This window comes from Actinia tenebrosa, unplaced genomic scaffold, assembly GCF_029948245.1.
Source record: "Actinia tenebrosa isolate PJP-AT-01 unplaced genomic scaffold, QUT_ActTen_1.0 PGA_scaffold0__85_contigs__length_37466705, whole genome shotgun sequence".
Taxonomy (NCBI): domain Eukaryota; kingdom Metazoa; phylum Cnidaria; class Anthozoa; order Actiniaria; family Actiniidae; genus Actinia; species Actinia tenebrosa.
The window spans coordinates 18,356,531-18,370,517 of record NW_028292569.1 but is presented as its reverse complement, the minus strand read 5'-3'; the positions used below and the strand labels follow the sequence as shown (position 1 = coordinate 18,370,517).

The window sequence follows — 13,987 nt, the reverse complement described above, 5'->3', positions numbered from 1 at the left end:
ATAGCACATGACGGGCAGTGCTATAAAACAGTTATAAAGTATTGACAAATTCACTCACATTATAATACTCCTTGATGTGCTTACGAATGACCACAGTCACGTGATTAATCACGGCAGCTGATTGGTAAAGATTGTTGCATTGTGGACAAATAGCACTATATTCATGATTATCCTGAAACGAGACGATACCTAGAATCATTTGATTTTTCGCAGACAAATTAATCACAACAATCTAATAAAACTGTAGCGCTACTTTTTCTACGCTTTTACAAGAAATGGATTTCTTTCACGTTTAATTCATCAATTCTTCGTTTGCACGTTACGTCATCGCGGCCATGTTGGTACCATTTAGCAAAAGATTTCTCATTAGCATCCATTTTTAACGGTACCACAATGGATGCCATGTTTTTGTCTCTTAACTCTCTTGAGAATGCTTGCAACCCATCAATAATGGGAGTTTTTTATATAGCGCATTTCAAATATCTTAATGCGCTTTACATTTATGACCAGTGGAGTACTTTACGGGTTGCATACGAAGGCCCCGTCCACACGTATCCGGAAATTTTTGTATCCGCAATTGTTTTTTGCGGATACGAAAATGTTTGCATCCACACGCAGCGTATTCGAATCGTTTTCGAATCGTTTTCACTGTCCACACGTATCCGGAAATTTCTTGATCCGCCCTGATGCACGCTAGTGCCTAGTCCATTTGACGGATAGTGTTTATTATTGAGCATACGCAATATCGTGTTTAAGTCAGCGTATTCGAAAATTTGCGGATACGAGCGTCCACACGTATCCGTATTCGAAAATGTCCACTCTGGAGACCGTTTTCGAAAATTTCCTGATACGGATACAAAAATTTGCGGACACGTGTTACGCAACCCGTATCCGCAAAAAAAAAAAAAAAAAAATCCGGATATAAAAATTTCCGGATACGTGCGGACAGTGAAAACGATTCGAAAACGATTCGAATACGCTGCGTGTGGACGCGAACATTTTCGTATCCGCAAAAAAAAAAAATTTGCGGATACAGAAATTTCCGGATACGCGTGGACGGGGCCTTAGTTGTATATTTGGTACCAGACGAAGCACCCAATCACAGCCAGTTTTATAACAAAACTGAAACTGTGACATCGTACTTACCTTGCTTTTGACAAGGGTTTCAATAGTCGTCTCTGCACCACATTTTGCATTTTTACATTTGAGCACCAGTCGAGCACAGTCCTGTATGAAATAAAGATTCATGAGCTGCCATGAAAATAAGTTCGTATTTCTTAGCATTTTTTCATAGTAACCAATTTTCTTTCTTATTTAAACTTGTATTTCCTCATGAGAACAGTAGACAATGGGCCCGGGGGGGGGGGGGGGGGTAATGATGTTTTGAAAGTTCTCAAACTGGACTCGACTAAATGCTCGTTCAATTTTGAACACTTTCAAAACATTACTCGTACCTATAAATTCCGAATTGTACTCGAGATCGTGCGATTTCCTATACGAATTAAGCGTCATCTTCTAGCAAATTTGATTTTTTTTTAGAAACTCAATTGAAAGATCTTAACCTTGAATCGCTCCTCGTCAGTCATAAGTGCCTGGCCACCAAGCAAGGCATCTGTTTCGTCGTCATGGTGAGTTGACGCGCTACGATATCCCGATGGATCAAGACCTGTATAGAATGTGGGCATCAGTAATGATCTCAGAATATAAATAGCAACTTAAGTATTTATTTTAAAAATCTACACAATCAAAATTTACGCAGAATAATTTTCATTCAGGCCCTTTCTAGATCAAAGATTCATAAGTTGAATTTTCTATGTTAATTTTCCAATTTAAACATAAATCCTGACTGCTATTTTGACATTTTAAAGTTATTTGTTATCGAACTTTTTATTTTGCGTGACCGAATATTGCAAATATGTACATGGTGATTTGAAGAGCATAAATATCGCAGGATATTTGTACTTGCTTCAGGCTTTCTCCTGCTATTTTTTTACTCTACTGAGTATAATTGGATGATAGTGCAGTTTTCGTATGACTGTGAAAAATTCACGGCACGAACACGGTCGTGACACGGCAAGGGATACGCCAGACAAATCACATTGCACGAGAATTTACTCTCCATCCAATCAAATACCCGGAACACGGCATTAACACGGCGAGGACACGGTCACGCCAAAGTCACGGCAATGCCAGACCAATCACATTGCACGAGAATTTACTCTCCATCCAATCAAATACCCGGAACATGGCATAAACACGGCGCGGACACGGTCACGCCAAGGTCACGGCAATGCCAGACCAATCACATTGCGCGTGAAAAAAATCAGCCAATTAAAATTCTAGAAAGCATCACGGTCACGGCATGTCACGCTTACGGCACTGAGCTTTTTACAGTCATACGAAAACTGCTTTAAGGTAAAAGTACACGATTTGTAGTTCTAAGTTTTGTACGAGTTTTGTTTTCTGTACTCACCAAGGCATTGCGCAATCCTAGAAGCATCCGTTCCTTCGATAGGGTCACACAATCGTGACACAACGGGATGCACTTGACTTGCCAAGTAGTACTTGTTGTCTGATGTTAACGTTAAGGGCAAACAGACTTCACTTTGCACATACATATTCATAATTAGTCTAACAACACTGCCTAAGAAATGTGGGTTTTTGGCTTCCGTACCTCAATCAAAAACCACTAACGTTGGAAATGTGATTGACTGAAGCCAATCTCCACCCATTTCAATGTAGTAACATTATAAGCTATATAAGCTACAGCTGTTCGAAATTCGAGAGGTTTGTATGGAAACAACAACGAAAGGACCTACCAGCCTCTCAACCCACCATTAGAAATACAGCTTTGCCTCCTGTGGTTAGATGGCAGAACAATAAAATGGTACAAAACCTCTATTCTGTTGAGTTTGTTAAGGATACCGATTCGCAGAGTGTCTGATTTCTGGAATTCATCAGGGTGATAAGCACGCTGTGAGGCAGGCAAGGTTGAGCCATCCTGGACAGAACACAAGACAATAATGGTGTCATAATGATGGTTAGTCCAACCACCTCGCCGGTAGGACTGGGGATGGTATCACATGGCAGCAATGACTTCATGGAAAACGTAGAAATTCACCATTTTCCATACATTGGTTCACTGGTCAAACACAAAGCACTCAAGCGAGGCGCCAACGTACTTTCAAAGGATTATTCAAATTTGAACCTTACAACCTCGACTGAATGCTTTGTGTTTGACCAGTGAACCGATGTTTGAAAAATGGTGAATAGGATGACGCAGTATTCGAATCACGTGACAAATATTAAATTGGCTATAAAATATGATGTAAAGCTATTACGTGGAGCAATTACGTCATGGATGACGTAGTCATAACATCACGTGACAACATAGTAAAACTTGACTTTAGAAAAATAACGTGACTATTAATGACATCACAGGTAACAGAAAATAAGGTCAAATAGTACGCCATACTTACGTCACAGATGACGTAGGGAATCGTGTCTCCCACGCCTACTTTCCTCGACTTGCTCATCATCCATAGAGCCACGTGGACGTGGGGCAGGGATTTCTTGTCAGGGTAGTCATGGGGAGATTTGGTCAATTGCTATAGAAACGAAAAGAGCATTATTGATAAGCATTGAAGTGACCTTGAAAGCACCTTGAAGTGACGATGGAGAATTAAAGATTCAAATCACGTATCTTTGTCTTCACCAAGCAGCTTTACAATACCTTGTTGATGATAAATTTCTGAACGTCAACCTTACCATCCTTCACGTCCTCGCCAACTGATAAGAAAAAAACAAGATCTTCATCGTCAAAAATAGCTGTTTTTCACAAAATAGTTTTGATGAATTAAATATTAAAACCAATAAAAAGTTTGCTATGGGCATGACCTACCTTTGATCAGAAACTCGTGGATGTTGTCCAGGATGGTCTCTCGTGGTTGGGAGGATAGAATCTGGGCCAGGACGTAGCTAAGAAATAAAAATAAAGGATAAAAAAAATACACAGGAAGAGAGAGAGAGAGAGAGAGAGAGAGAGAGAGAGAGAGAGAATAAATACGTACTTCCCAGCGTCTTTTGCGAGGTCGGACCAGTCCCTTCTCACTATGTCAAGACCTTTCATTTCTTTTACTTCATTAAGGGTGCCTGGTAAATAAAATACGATGTTTAAATGAAACGGAAAAGGATATAGTTGTATGAAGTAAAATGGATGGATGAATGGTGAGACGAATGGAGCGAGAAAATGAATAGTGGATGGATAGATAGAAAAAAAGAAACTTTTGTTGCATGAAGGAAAAAACTGGATGGATGGATAGATGGATGGATGGAGGGAAGGATGGAGGGAGGGAGGGACGGAGGGAGGGAGGGAGGGAGGGAGGGAGGGAGGGACGGACGGATGGACTAAGATTCATCTTATTACTAACCATCTTCATTCTCCGAGATACAAATTGCTGCGTACCTAAAGAAGAATACAAATAAAAAAATAAAATCAACAAATTTTTAAACAAAGATTAGAATGTGGAATACTTTCCCGCCAAATTTTCTATCTGCAACAAACTTTACCGAGTTTGCCCGTTTTCCCGCGAAAATACATCGCACACGCATTTCGTTTGTTTTGACGCGTATGCAACTTTCCCGCCAATTTTCTAAGCATGCGCAGTAACTTTTCTAACAAGCCATTGTCGGTCAAGGAAGATAAAGTCACATACTTCTTTTTCTTGAGGAGCAGCATTGACTTGAAGATACCGTCAATGTCGATCTCCAGCAGACGATATAACTTGTTCACTTCGCTTTTGACCTGTGGGGAAAATAACGCCATTATTACTCAAGTATATCGTTGAAAAATATACTAAAAACGAATTCACTAAAGTTTAAGAATTCTCAAGAAAGTGTCTTGCACAATTATGTAAAAAAAGGAAAGGAGGAAAAACAAAAAATAAAATTAAAGTGTCATTATTACTCAAATATATTGTGAAAAAATACACTGAATTCACTAATAATTTACGATTTCTCGAGAAAGTGTTTGCAATAAAAAGGAATAAAAAAGGTGAACGAAAGAAGGAAAATTGAAAGAGAGAATAGAAAGGAAATATGATGAAATCAGTGGAGCAAAAACAAACAAAAACCTAACATCGGAAAAAGAAAAGAAAGAAAGGAAAAATAGGATAGAATTAGAAGCTAGGATAAAAAAGGATTGTAAATAAAAGGAATGGAGCCAAAAGAAAAGGGTTAATACAGTCAACTCTCGCCTTACGGACATCCCAATATTACGGACACCTTGCTATTACGGTCAGGAGAAAAATCACCGACAAAAATACTGACAAAGAAATGACCGAAAAAAATTTTTGCTATTGCGGACGCTCGCTATAACGGACATGAAGTGATGGTCCCGAGGGTGTCCGCTGTAACGAGAGGTGGCTGTATCGAGATTTTATTTCTTGTATAAACCTAATACCTTGTTGCCAATCTTCTTGACTTCACCGAGGTCGGTAGAGTTGGTGTTGATCATGATAGAATCTGTATCTCCATAGATTACATCGAGATGCATCTGAAGAAATAACAAAACACATCACTAAAGAAAGGTGCATCAAAACTGTTAGATTCAACGACATTTTTCTCGAATAAAAGATAAAACGTAAGCAAGATAGCGTTTACTCGGGCTTCCTTGATAAAATTCCCAAGTGCTATGGAAAACAACATATTTCACGATCTTTTCCCGAGGTAATTCGCCTTGTTATGAGACTGTTCGGGGGTGTGACCAATCGTTTTTAGTCGAATCGTCTTTTATTTTTGGCGTGCCTTAAGCCCAGGATCAACTGTATTTGTGACGGCACCACGAAAAAAACATTTTGCACTAAGGAAGCCCGAGTAAAAACAGTCCCAAGGTCGTGAGATCAATGAAACTGCTCGGTCAAAGTCACGACAGGTCACGATAGGTCACAACAGGTCACGCGAGGTCCGTATCCTGTGTTTTTCATAGTATATTTTTTATAGTTATACCAGACGACATCTCCTTAATAAATTAAAAATATTTTGAACTTACTTGCTGCACCAGGTCTTTGGTCTTCATCAGAATCTAAGAAAAAGTAAGACAGGACATTAATGATGGACAGCTGTCAATCAAAAATGAAGCTGAGTTTACAGAAGTGAAGATTAATTGACAGACGTCATAAATTGGTTAGCATGACAACGGTGGATATTTACTGTTAGTTTGGCAAATGAGCGGGAAAACGGCGCCGCGTATAAATCATGACTACAACTGCTTCAAAAACATTGACATTATTCTTCTGTCATAGCTTAACTGAGCAAATAATATCAGATATTTCTTTTATTTTTAAAGAGAATATGTAAAAAAGATTTAAGGCGAATTTGTGGTCGTTATGTTTTAGCAATAATGAGGGAAACCTGAGAAATTCGAAAATTAATAGAAAATCTTCGAACAAACGATTTAAAATCTGCAAAAACTATTCAATAATCTCTTTTTATCTTACCAACGCGTCAAACTGTCAACAGAAAGTTAATCAATAAAAACTCATAATATCAAACAATAGCGAAAGGCTTACATGTTGTTTATTTTATAGAGTAAACGTTAAAAACTATCGCATAATTAACGGGTTCTTTAGAAACTACTTAAACTACTTTAACTCGAACACAATTGCTAGCCTTGCGGAAGAGAGTTTGAGAAGATAGGTGGTTCAAAACAGGAAATATCTTCAAATCTTTTGTTTTTATTGCATGGTAAAAGCTTGTAGAGATATATTTTTTGGTAAGTTTGATCGTTTTTAGTGGTTCTGCTTCGTTATTGTGGAATGTTTTTGTATTTTCTCAGCGTCTGAAGCAACGTGGTTTCAAGAAAAACACGAAAACTTACAATAAGATTACTCGAAATTTTGAGTTTAAAAAACTACATTGCAAATAGGGAAAGCAATCATTCAATATAATAATTCTGAAAGCTGAATTTGCCAAAATAATTCGTTTTTTTTTTTTTTTTTTTTTGCATCAAAATGGTCAATTTTATATTACATTCAATGTCAAGAAGCTCGCCATTAATTTGAATTTTTCAAATTGGAAACTTCGATAAGAGGGTTTGGTTTTGAAGATATTAAATGTAGCTTTCTTTCAAGTACAAAGGAATTCATATGCCAGATTATCTGAACTAAACCAGAGATTATAATAAATTGTATGTAAACATTGGTGAAAAACCTCTGCTTTGAAGTGGAATTCTTTATCGTCTGAAGAAATAGAATCTCCAGAAAATAATCGATTGAAAACAGCTTGGTTTGTGAAGCAAAAGTTTATTTTTGTCGTTGCCACTGCTGTTGCTGCTGCTGCTATTGTTGTTACTGTTGTTGCTTTTGTTGCTACTACTGTAGTACGTTGTTGATGCTGTAATTGTTATCATTATTATTTTATATTCTGCTAAAATTTCAAGCATTTGAAAAGAATTCCTAAAGAAAAGTACAGCATGCTCAGGCGTCATGTTTCGTCCATCGCCGAGGAACCCGAGGAAGAAGAACAAGAGAAAACAAAAAGCAAAGGTAACATAGGGTAGGGGGGACGGGGAAAATTGTCACCTTTGGGGGCTGAGGAAGAGAAAAAAATTATTTTATTTTATTTGCGTGCTTTTCGTTTATTACCAAAAACACGTTTTGTATGTTAGACAAAATCGCAAGCCTAACTCCTGTCGAAGAGGCAACGACGCCAACCGACGACAAACCGATTCCTCACCGAAGTTCAACCAAGAGTTCGGAGTTAACGATTTTAACCGAAAACACGCTCGATGAATCAGGAAGCGAGCAGTTGTCAGCTGATGAAGAAGAAGACGTGTTTGACGAACTCAACGAAAGCGCGAACAGACCGGCTAAAAGGAATGGGCTCCAATTTGAAAAGCGAAGGGATACCGCGTCACCTGCATCACCCAGTCCTGAATCTGGGAAAAATGATGTTGATCTAACAGAAGACCAGGTGAGAATTGGAAATTGGCCGGTTAGGTTTTGTAGAGAGAGAAAACTTGAGAGGGCGGAGACAGGGCAGAAAAACGACAAGCCCGCTACTTTCACGATTTTTTTATTTAGTAGTACCTTAAATTTTTAAGCGTTTCATTTGTGTCACTGCTGCCCGAAACTTGTGACGAAATTTTGTCGAATCAGAGTAAATCTACTTATTAGTATTCACGAAAATGTCAGTTTTTCTGCTGATCAAAATATCACCTCTCCCAAAGTACACGGCTTTATATCTCAAATGCGCATTCAATAAATTTTTGTCGCATTTGATATTTTGCTATTTGGCTCCAAAAGAACGTGTTTACAAAATATTGAGCTTAAATACGTTTTTCTGGCTTGTCGAGCCCGGAGGAAAACCCTTGAATCAAGGAAGAGACCTTATAAATAAGGCTTACAATCAATCAATCAACGCAACTACGAAAAGGGATTTGGTATTAATGGTATTAGGATACAATAAGGGAACGGAGAACTTTTAAGATTTTTTCGTTCACGCCTATTTGTTTTCTCGTTCAAGGTACGTGAAATAAAGGAAGCGTTTCTGGTATTCGATGACAATGGCGATGGTTGTATCAGTGCTACAGAACTAAAGAAACTAGTGACGTCACTGGGATATAATATCACTGAAGCAGAGCTGATGGACATGATGAACCAAATAGGTAAAGGAGGGAGGGGTGGGTAGGGTAACTAAGAAACAAGTGACGTCACTGGGTTATAACATCACTGAAGCAGAGCTGATGGACATGATGAACCAAATAGGTAAGGGAGGGAGGGGTGGGTAGAGTAACTAAAGAAACAAGTGCGGTCATTGGGATATAACATCACTGAAGCAGAGCTGATGGACATGATGAACCAAATAGGTAAGGGAAGGAGGGGTGGGTAGGGTAACTAAAGAAACAAGTGTGGTCACTGGGGTATAACATCACTGAAGCAGAGCTGATGAACCAAAGGCAGGGAGGATGGTGCATTTCACCAAGGTTTTCATGACGTATAAGACTTATATTGCGATTTCCCCTTCAGATTCAGATGGGAATGGAGCTATTGACTTTCCCGAGTTTCTAACCCTGATGTCCCGAAACCTCCAAGATACCGATCCCGAAGACATTATGATGGAATCGTTCAAAGTATTTGACAGGGATAACAATGGTAGTATAGGTGCAGACGAGCTGCAGAGAGTAATGAGGCTACTTGGTCAGGACTTTAGGGATCATGAGATTGAATCAATGATTAAAGGAGCAGATTTTGATAACGATGGAAAAGTTGGGTACGAGGATTTTCAAAGGATGATGAATACTTAATCGATAAATACTCGACTACCAACGAAGAACTAATCGTTATCTACTCGGCCAAGACCGAGATAAAAAGTGATGATAAAATAACGATGGAAAAATTTGGTACGACAATTTTCAGAGGATGATAAAAACTTAATCGATAAATACTCGACTACCGAAAACGAACTAATCGATAACTACTCGGCCAAGACTATAAGGATTATCCATTTCAGGTGGAGAAGGTGTGGAGATTGACGTTTCCTTCACGGAGTTGGCTTCGTTAGGTCTTCGTTAATAAAGTTAACTACGAGCTCTCTACGAAAGTTTAAGAAAATCATGAAAATCCAATCGATATTCATTCGGGTGACGCGCACCACGAGACTGTAAAAATGTAACTACAAAATAAAAATGGTTTTAGGTCAGAAATATTTTTCCTCGAATGAAAAATAAAAATGTATGAAATCTTATACCACAAATTAAAAAGTATCGAAATAAAAAGATAAATAAAACAAAACAAAAAATGCTAAAATTGTTTGGAAGTTAGAAAGTATTTATGCTATAGATTTATGACGTGTTCTCAACGTGAAGACCATTGAAAACGAAGATAATTTTTTCAAGGAACAACAATCATTTCTCACGCATTATTATCGACTGCAAACGCAAAGAGGTTAGGCAATTCTCTTTAGATAAGGGGTGATAAATGGCGATTAACAGACTATTTGCACCTCGAAAAACAATCGACAATTTACACCTAGAAGCAAAATTACAACGGAAGTTGATCTTGTGTAGTAACAAGAATATTCAAAACAAAACGTTATTCTAATTTTGAAGTTAGCCTACACTTTGAATTCCATTGTAAAGGAACTTTTTCTATTGGCTGAAAAGACTAAGGAGTTAAAATTAAAATAGCTTAAAAATAAACTTATCCTTAAATTTTTAAAGACCTTGATCATTGATCTGAATTCTTAAATTTCTGTGCGCCAAGTTAAATATTTCTAAAGTACAGAATTCGTCCTAATTTGAGGATTTCTCTACTGAGAATGTATTAAGTATTAAGGTCTAAAATTTTCAAAGAATTTCGATCAAAATCATGAAGCCAGTGGATGAAAACGACGAAGAGTTTCTCCTGAAAGCTTTTACAGAAGCTGACAGAGATAATGACGGAATGATAGGAGTGAAGACTCTCACGCGAACGATACGGAATCTTCGCGAAAATGTTGAAGAAGGAAAAGTTGCAGCTTTGCTCAAACGTTCAGGTAAAAATTTCTTTATAAATGTTATTTTGAAAGACATTTTCGGGTTTACTTTTAAGAAGTTCTTAACCTAAGCTAAAACTCTTGGTTTTTAGAACGATAGTTTTAAGTGAAAAAAACTGGTAAACAAAATATTCAAATGCATTAATCTTTTTTCGAGTTAACATTTTATCTTCAAGATATTTAGACGCAAGCATCAGAAAGGATACTTTAATTATTCGAATCTTATTTCAAAAAATTAAGAATATTTTTACGGTTAAAGATACGAATTTCATAAATTTTCTTAGAAGTTTTAGAAATATTCGAAACGTAAGCTCTTCACAAAGATTAGTTTCATATTTACAGGGTAAATAAAGCGAAATACTATAAATTCTTCTTACGAAACTAATTTCTTCAACAGTCATAATCCAGTTTGTAGAAAGGATATTATAATTATTCAAATCTTATTTCAAAAAATAAGAATATTTTAAAGTTTTTTTAAAAGTTTTTTTAAGTTTTGTAAACATTGTAAGCCCTTTATAAAAATATTTTCAAAAACCAATTTTAGCATCTCTTAAAAAGGAAAAAAAATAAAGAGTTAAGGGGTAAATATAAAGTACCAAAAAGCGATATTTTCAAGTTTACGAAATTTCTTTTACAATTTTTTTTTGCAAGTTCAGAAACCTTTGAAAACTATAAGGTCTATATCGAAACATAACATAAACTATATCGAAATATTTCTGATTTTCAGAATTTAACTTTTTGTTGTTGAAGTTTTTAGAACTAAGAATATGTTTTAAGAGGAAATTCTTTTCAATAAAATAAGCAATAATGGCAAAAAGCGCCAAAAACTAGACTTTCGTATGAGTTTTGATCCCAATTTTCGTTTTGGGTTAACACTAAAAACCTTTTTTAAACAGTTAGAAACTGATGTACTATGATAAAATGCTTGTTTGAAGCGGTATTTTCAATTGTACGAAGATGTTTTGTTGCATTTGTATTAAAATGTTGCTTTGTCAGGCTTTTTTATAGAGAATATATGGGAAATAAGCAAATGAAGGCCTAAACCTCATTTTCGAATAAATTTTTTTCATCTCCACCTCCAAACAAGTTAAACTTTTTGAATAACAAGATTTTAGCCTTGTACAACAGCCTTTCTTCAAGAAAATAGTTTTTGGCGCTCATTGCTTTTAATACGTTGTGGTTTTTTTTAAATTCATTAAAAAGTATTTTACTTTCATACTTTAAGGAATTGAAGTCAACAAACAATCTAACGACGAACCAGAGATCAACTTTGGTATATTTTTGAAACTTTACCGGCAGCTATCTAACGTGAATGATCAAGACGCTGAGCTGAAACGAGCCTTTGAAGAGTTCGACATTTACAAGCGAGGCTACATCGAGGGTTCAGGGATCGAGCGTGTCTTGACGAAGTTAAACATCGAGTACGCTAAGGAAGAGATTGAACTTATGATAGAAGTTGCTGATACGAATGGCGATGGAAAGGTCGACTGGGATGAATTCTTGCAGATATTCAAAAATGGCGAAGATATTGAAGGATAAAAACCGAAAGATAAAAGAATTCTAGTTTTACGTGAAACTATAGATTGAATTTAGAAATCGCTCACATTAGCAATTTCATTTACTGATGTAAAAGTTAAAGTTCTACAAGTTCAAAAATTTTCGTTTCGAAACTGATTTTTTGAATTTAAAATTTGTTTACATGAAAAAGAAAACTGCTAAAAATTTTGAACAGATAGAATTTGAGACTTTAACATTGGAATTTTAATTTAAACCAATTTTTTCACTCTGAGACACTGCTTAAAAATTAATTCTAACATTCTAATTTTAATTTTGCAGACTCTCCATGATTTTTTAAATAGATATGCAAAATTTAAAATGTTCAGGGCGTGAAGAGTTAAAAAATATAAGGATTTAAATTATCTTTTTAGTTTGTTACTTTTTCAACGTCAGTTGACCATTAAAAAATTATTTAAAATTAGTGAAAAGCAATCACAAAAATCTCCAAGTTGTAGATAAACAAAAGAATACTTATCCTATTGTCGAGAAAGTTTGCAAAAGGTAAAGTGAAATGTAGGGAAACGATGAAAACGTGGTCACGTTTGCCGTTTGCGGGAAGAAAAAACGGGAATCTTAATCTGCCTAATCTTACACAATACACCCGACCGAAAAGAAATATGGCGACCAATTGGAATAACTATTGTTTTGCACTGACTACCGACTTACCAGCCTCGTGTTCACGTGGAAACATAAAGGGGTTTTCACATGTAAGAGAGGCTAGACGGTCCAGAACAAAAATTATTCAAATTGGACGTTTGCATGATGGTAGCGTAGTGGTAGCAAAATGACGCCATAATACAAGTCGCCATATTTCGCTTCGGTGTATAATTCTGGCAATCTTTTAGCAAGGCTGACTCACCTCTCTTCCTTTGCTAGTAACTAGGGCAGCCAATGGTTTTGCATAGAATCGTGAGTGCGAAAATCCAAGACACCCGTACATACTAAAAATAAATAGTATATATACTAATTATACAACTATTTTGAATGGCATACCATGAAATATCTCATGAGGCACGTATATTTTTCTTTACAAGTGACAAGTGGGATATTCCATGGTGTGCCACGAGAAAGCAACGTATAGCTATTTTATTCCACGCAATAGAAATTTCAGCGCGTAATTGGAAGAATAAGTGGAACATTGACGAATATACGACAAATTCCTGCATTCTGATTGGCTGTATTTCTAAGGTATATGGGATAAAATGTTGATTATATCATTAAAAATCTTTAATTTTGCTCACAATATATAATGTATAATTATTACATAATTCGAACGAACAGAAAATGTAGGCAATAGCGCAGGGCAGTCATGACGTCATAAAACGAAGACAAAGGCGAAATTCGGACAAACAAACTTACAAGTTTACTTTCAGCAGATAATTTTCTCAGCCGATCGCAGTTGATCTTAGTTTACATGGGTTATTATTGTAACTTTAAGCAAAAATAATAAAATCGGTTCGTATAATCCTCGTAGCGGTTAAACAGAATGCAATGTTTGTCCGAATCTTTAAGCTATTTTTAGAATCAGTGCGCTGCGTAATTAACCCGTGAAATAAAAATGTCAGTCAACGTGTAATAGTCAAACAAACACAAAAGAAAACAATGGAATTAGGGTCTATCCTATTAGTCTAATATCCTTTTCACGGTTTTATTGACTTCACTCTATCATAATACCTTTTAGCAATAAAACTTAGATTGGAAATTCCCCTCTTACCTATTTGCGGTCAACTTCAGAGCTTTCTGACGAATATCGAACTACAAAAAGAGAGAAAAATACTGAAATATTACAACTTTTGTTTTGCTCAGAACGTTAAGATCGCAAGTGTTGGAGAAATTTTGGCCAAAATCCGGCGTTAGAAACCGTTTTTATGCTTGTGCAAAGCAATTAACTCCCGAC

General features: G+C 36.3%; 3 protein-coding genes across 3 annotated transcripts in view; 2 read left to right on the top strand and 1 right to left on the bottom strand.

The window, feature by feature from the left end:
* LOC116292005 (DNA polymerase alpha catalytic subunit) overlaps positions 1-13,987 on the bottom strand; it is a 38,239-nt gene that overhangs the window by 1,568 nt on the left and 22,684 nt on the right. Inside the window, exons 43-57 of the mRNA XM_089034340.1 lie at positions 13,805-13,845; positions 12,950-13,031; positions 6,050-6,082; positions 5,462-5,554; positions 4,716-4,804; positions 4,431-4,465; positions 4,071-4,152; positions 3,902-3,978; positions 3,734-3,789; positions 3,480-3,608; positions 2,926-3,001; positions 2,474-2,572; positions 1,563-1,666; positions 1,147-1,227; positions 59-172 (exon numbers count right to left, since the gene is read on the bottom strand). Coding sequence (XP_088890466.1) covers positions 59-172; positions 1,147-1,227; positions 1,563-1,666; positions 2,474-2,572; positions 2,926-3,001; positions 3,480-3,608; positions 3,734-3,789; positions 3,902-3,978; positions 4,071-4,152; positions 4,431-4,465; positions 4,716-4,804; positions 5,462-5,554; positions 6,050-6,082; positions 12,950-13,031; positions 13,805-13,845 — 1,191 coding nt within the window. The remainder of the gene's footprint in view (positions 1-58; positions 173-1,146; positions 1,228-1,562; positions 1,667-2,473; positions 2,573-2,925; positions 3,002-3,479; positions 3,609-3,733; positions 3,790-3,901; positions 3,979-4,070; positions 4,153-4,430; positions 4,466-4,715; positions 4,805-5,461; positions 5,555-6,049; positions 6,083-12,949; positions 13,032-13,804; positions 13,846-13,987) is intronic.
* LOC116292006 (uncharacterized) lies at positions 6,613-9,359 on the top strand. Its single transcript, XM_031699239.1, has 5 exons — positions 6,613-6,772; positions 7,439-7,544; positions 7,667-7,971; positions 8,524-8,665; positions 9,027-9,359. Exons 2-5 carry the CDS (start codon positions 7,472-7,474, stop codon positions 9,302-9,304), a joined length of 798 nt encoding a protein of 265 aa, XP_031555099.1. The 5' UTR covers positions 6,613-6,772; positions 7,439-7,471; the 3' UTR covers positions 9,305-9,359.
* On the top strand, positions 10,234-13,722 carry LOC116292007 (neo-calmodulin). The gene is made up of 2 exons (XM_031699240.2): positions 10,234-10,533; positions 11,759-13,722. Exons 1-2 carry the CDS (start codon positions 10,368-10,370, stop codon positions 12,070-12,072), a joined length of 480 nt encoding a protein of 159 aa, XP_031555100.1. The 5' UTR covers positions 10,234-10,367; the 3' UTR covers positions 12,073-13,722.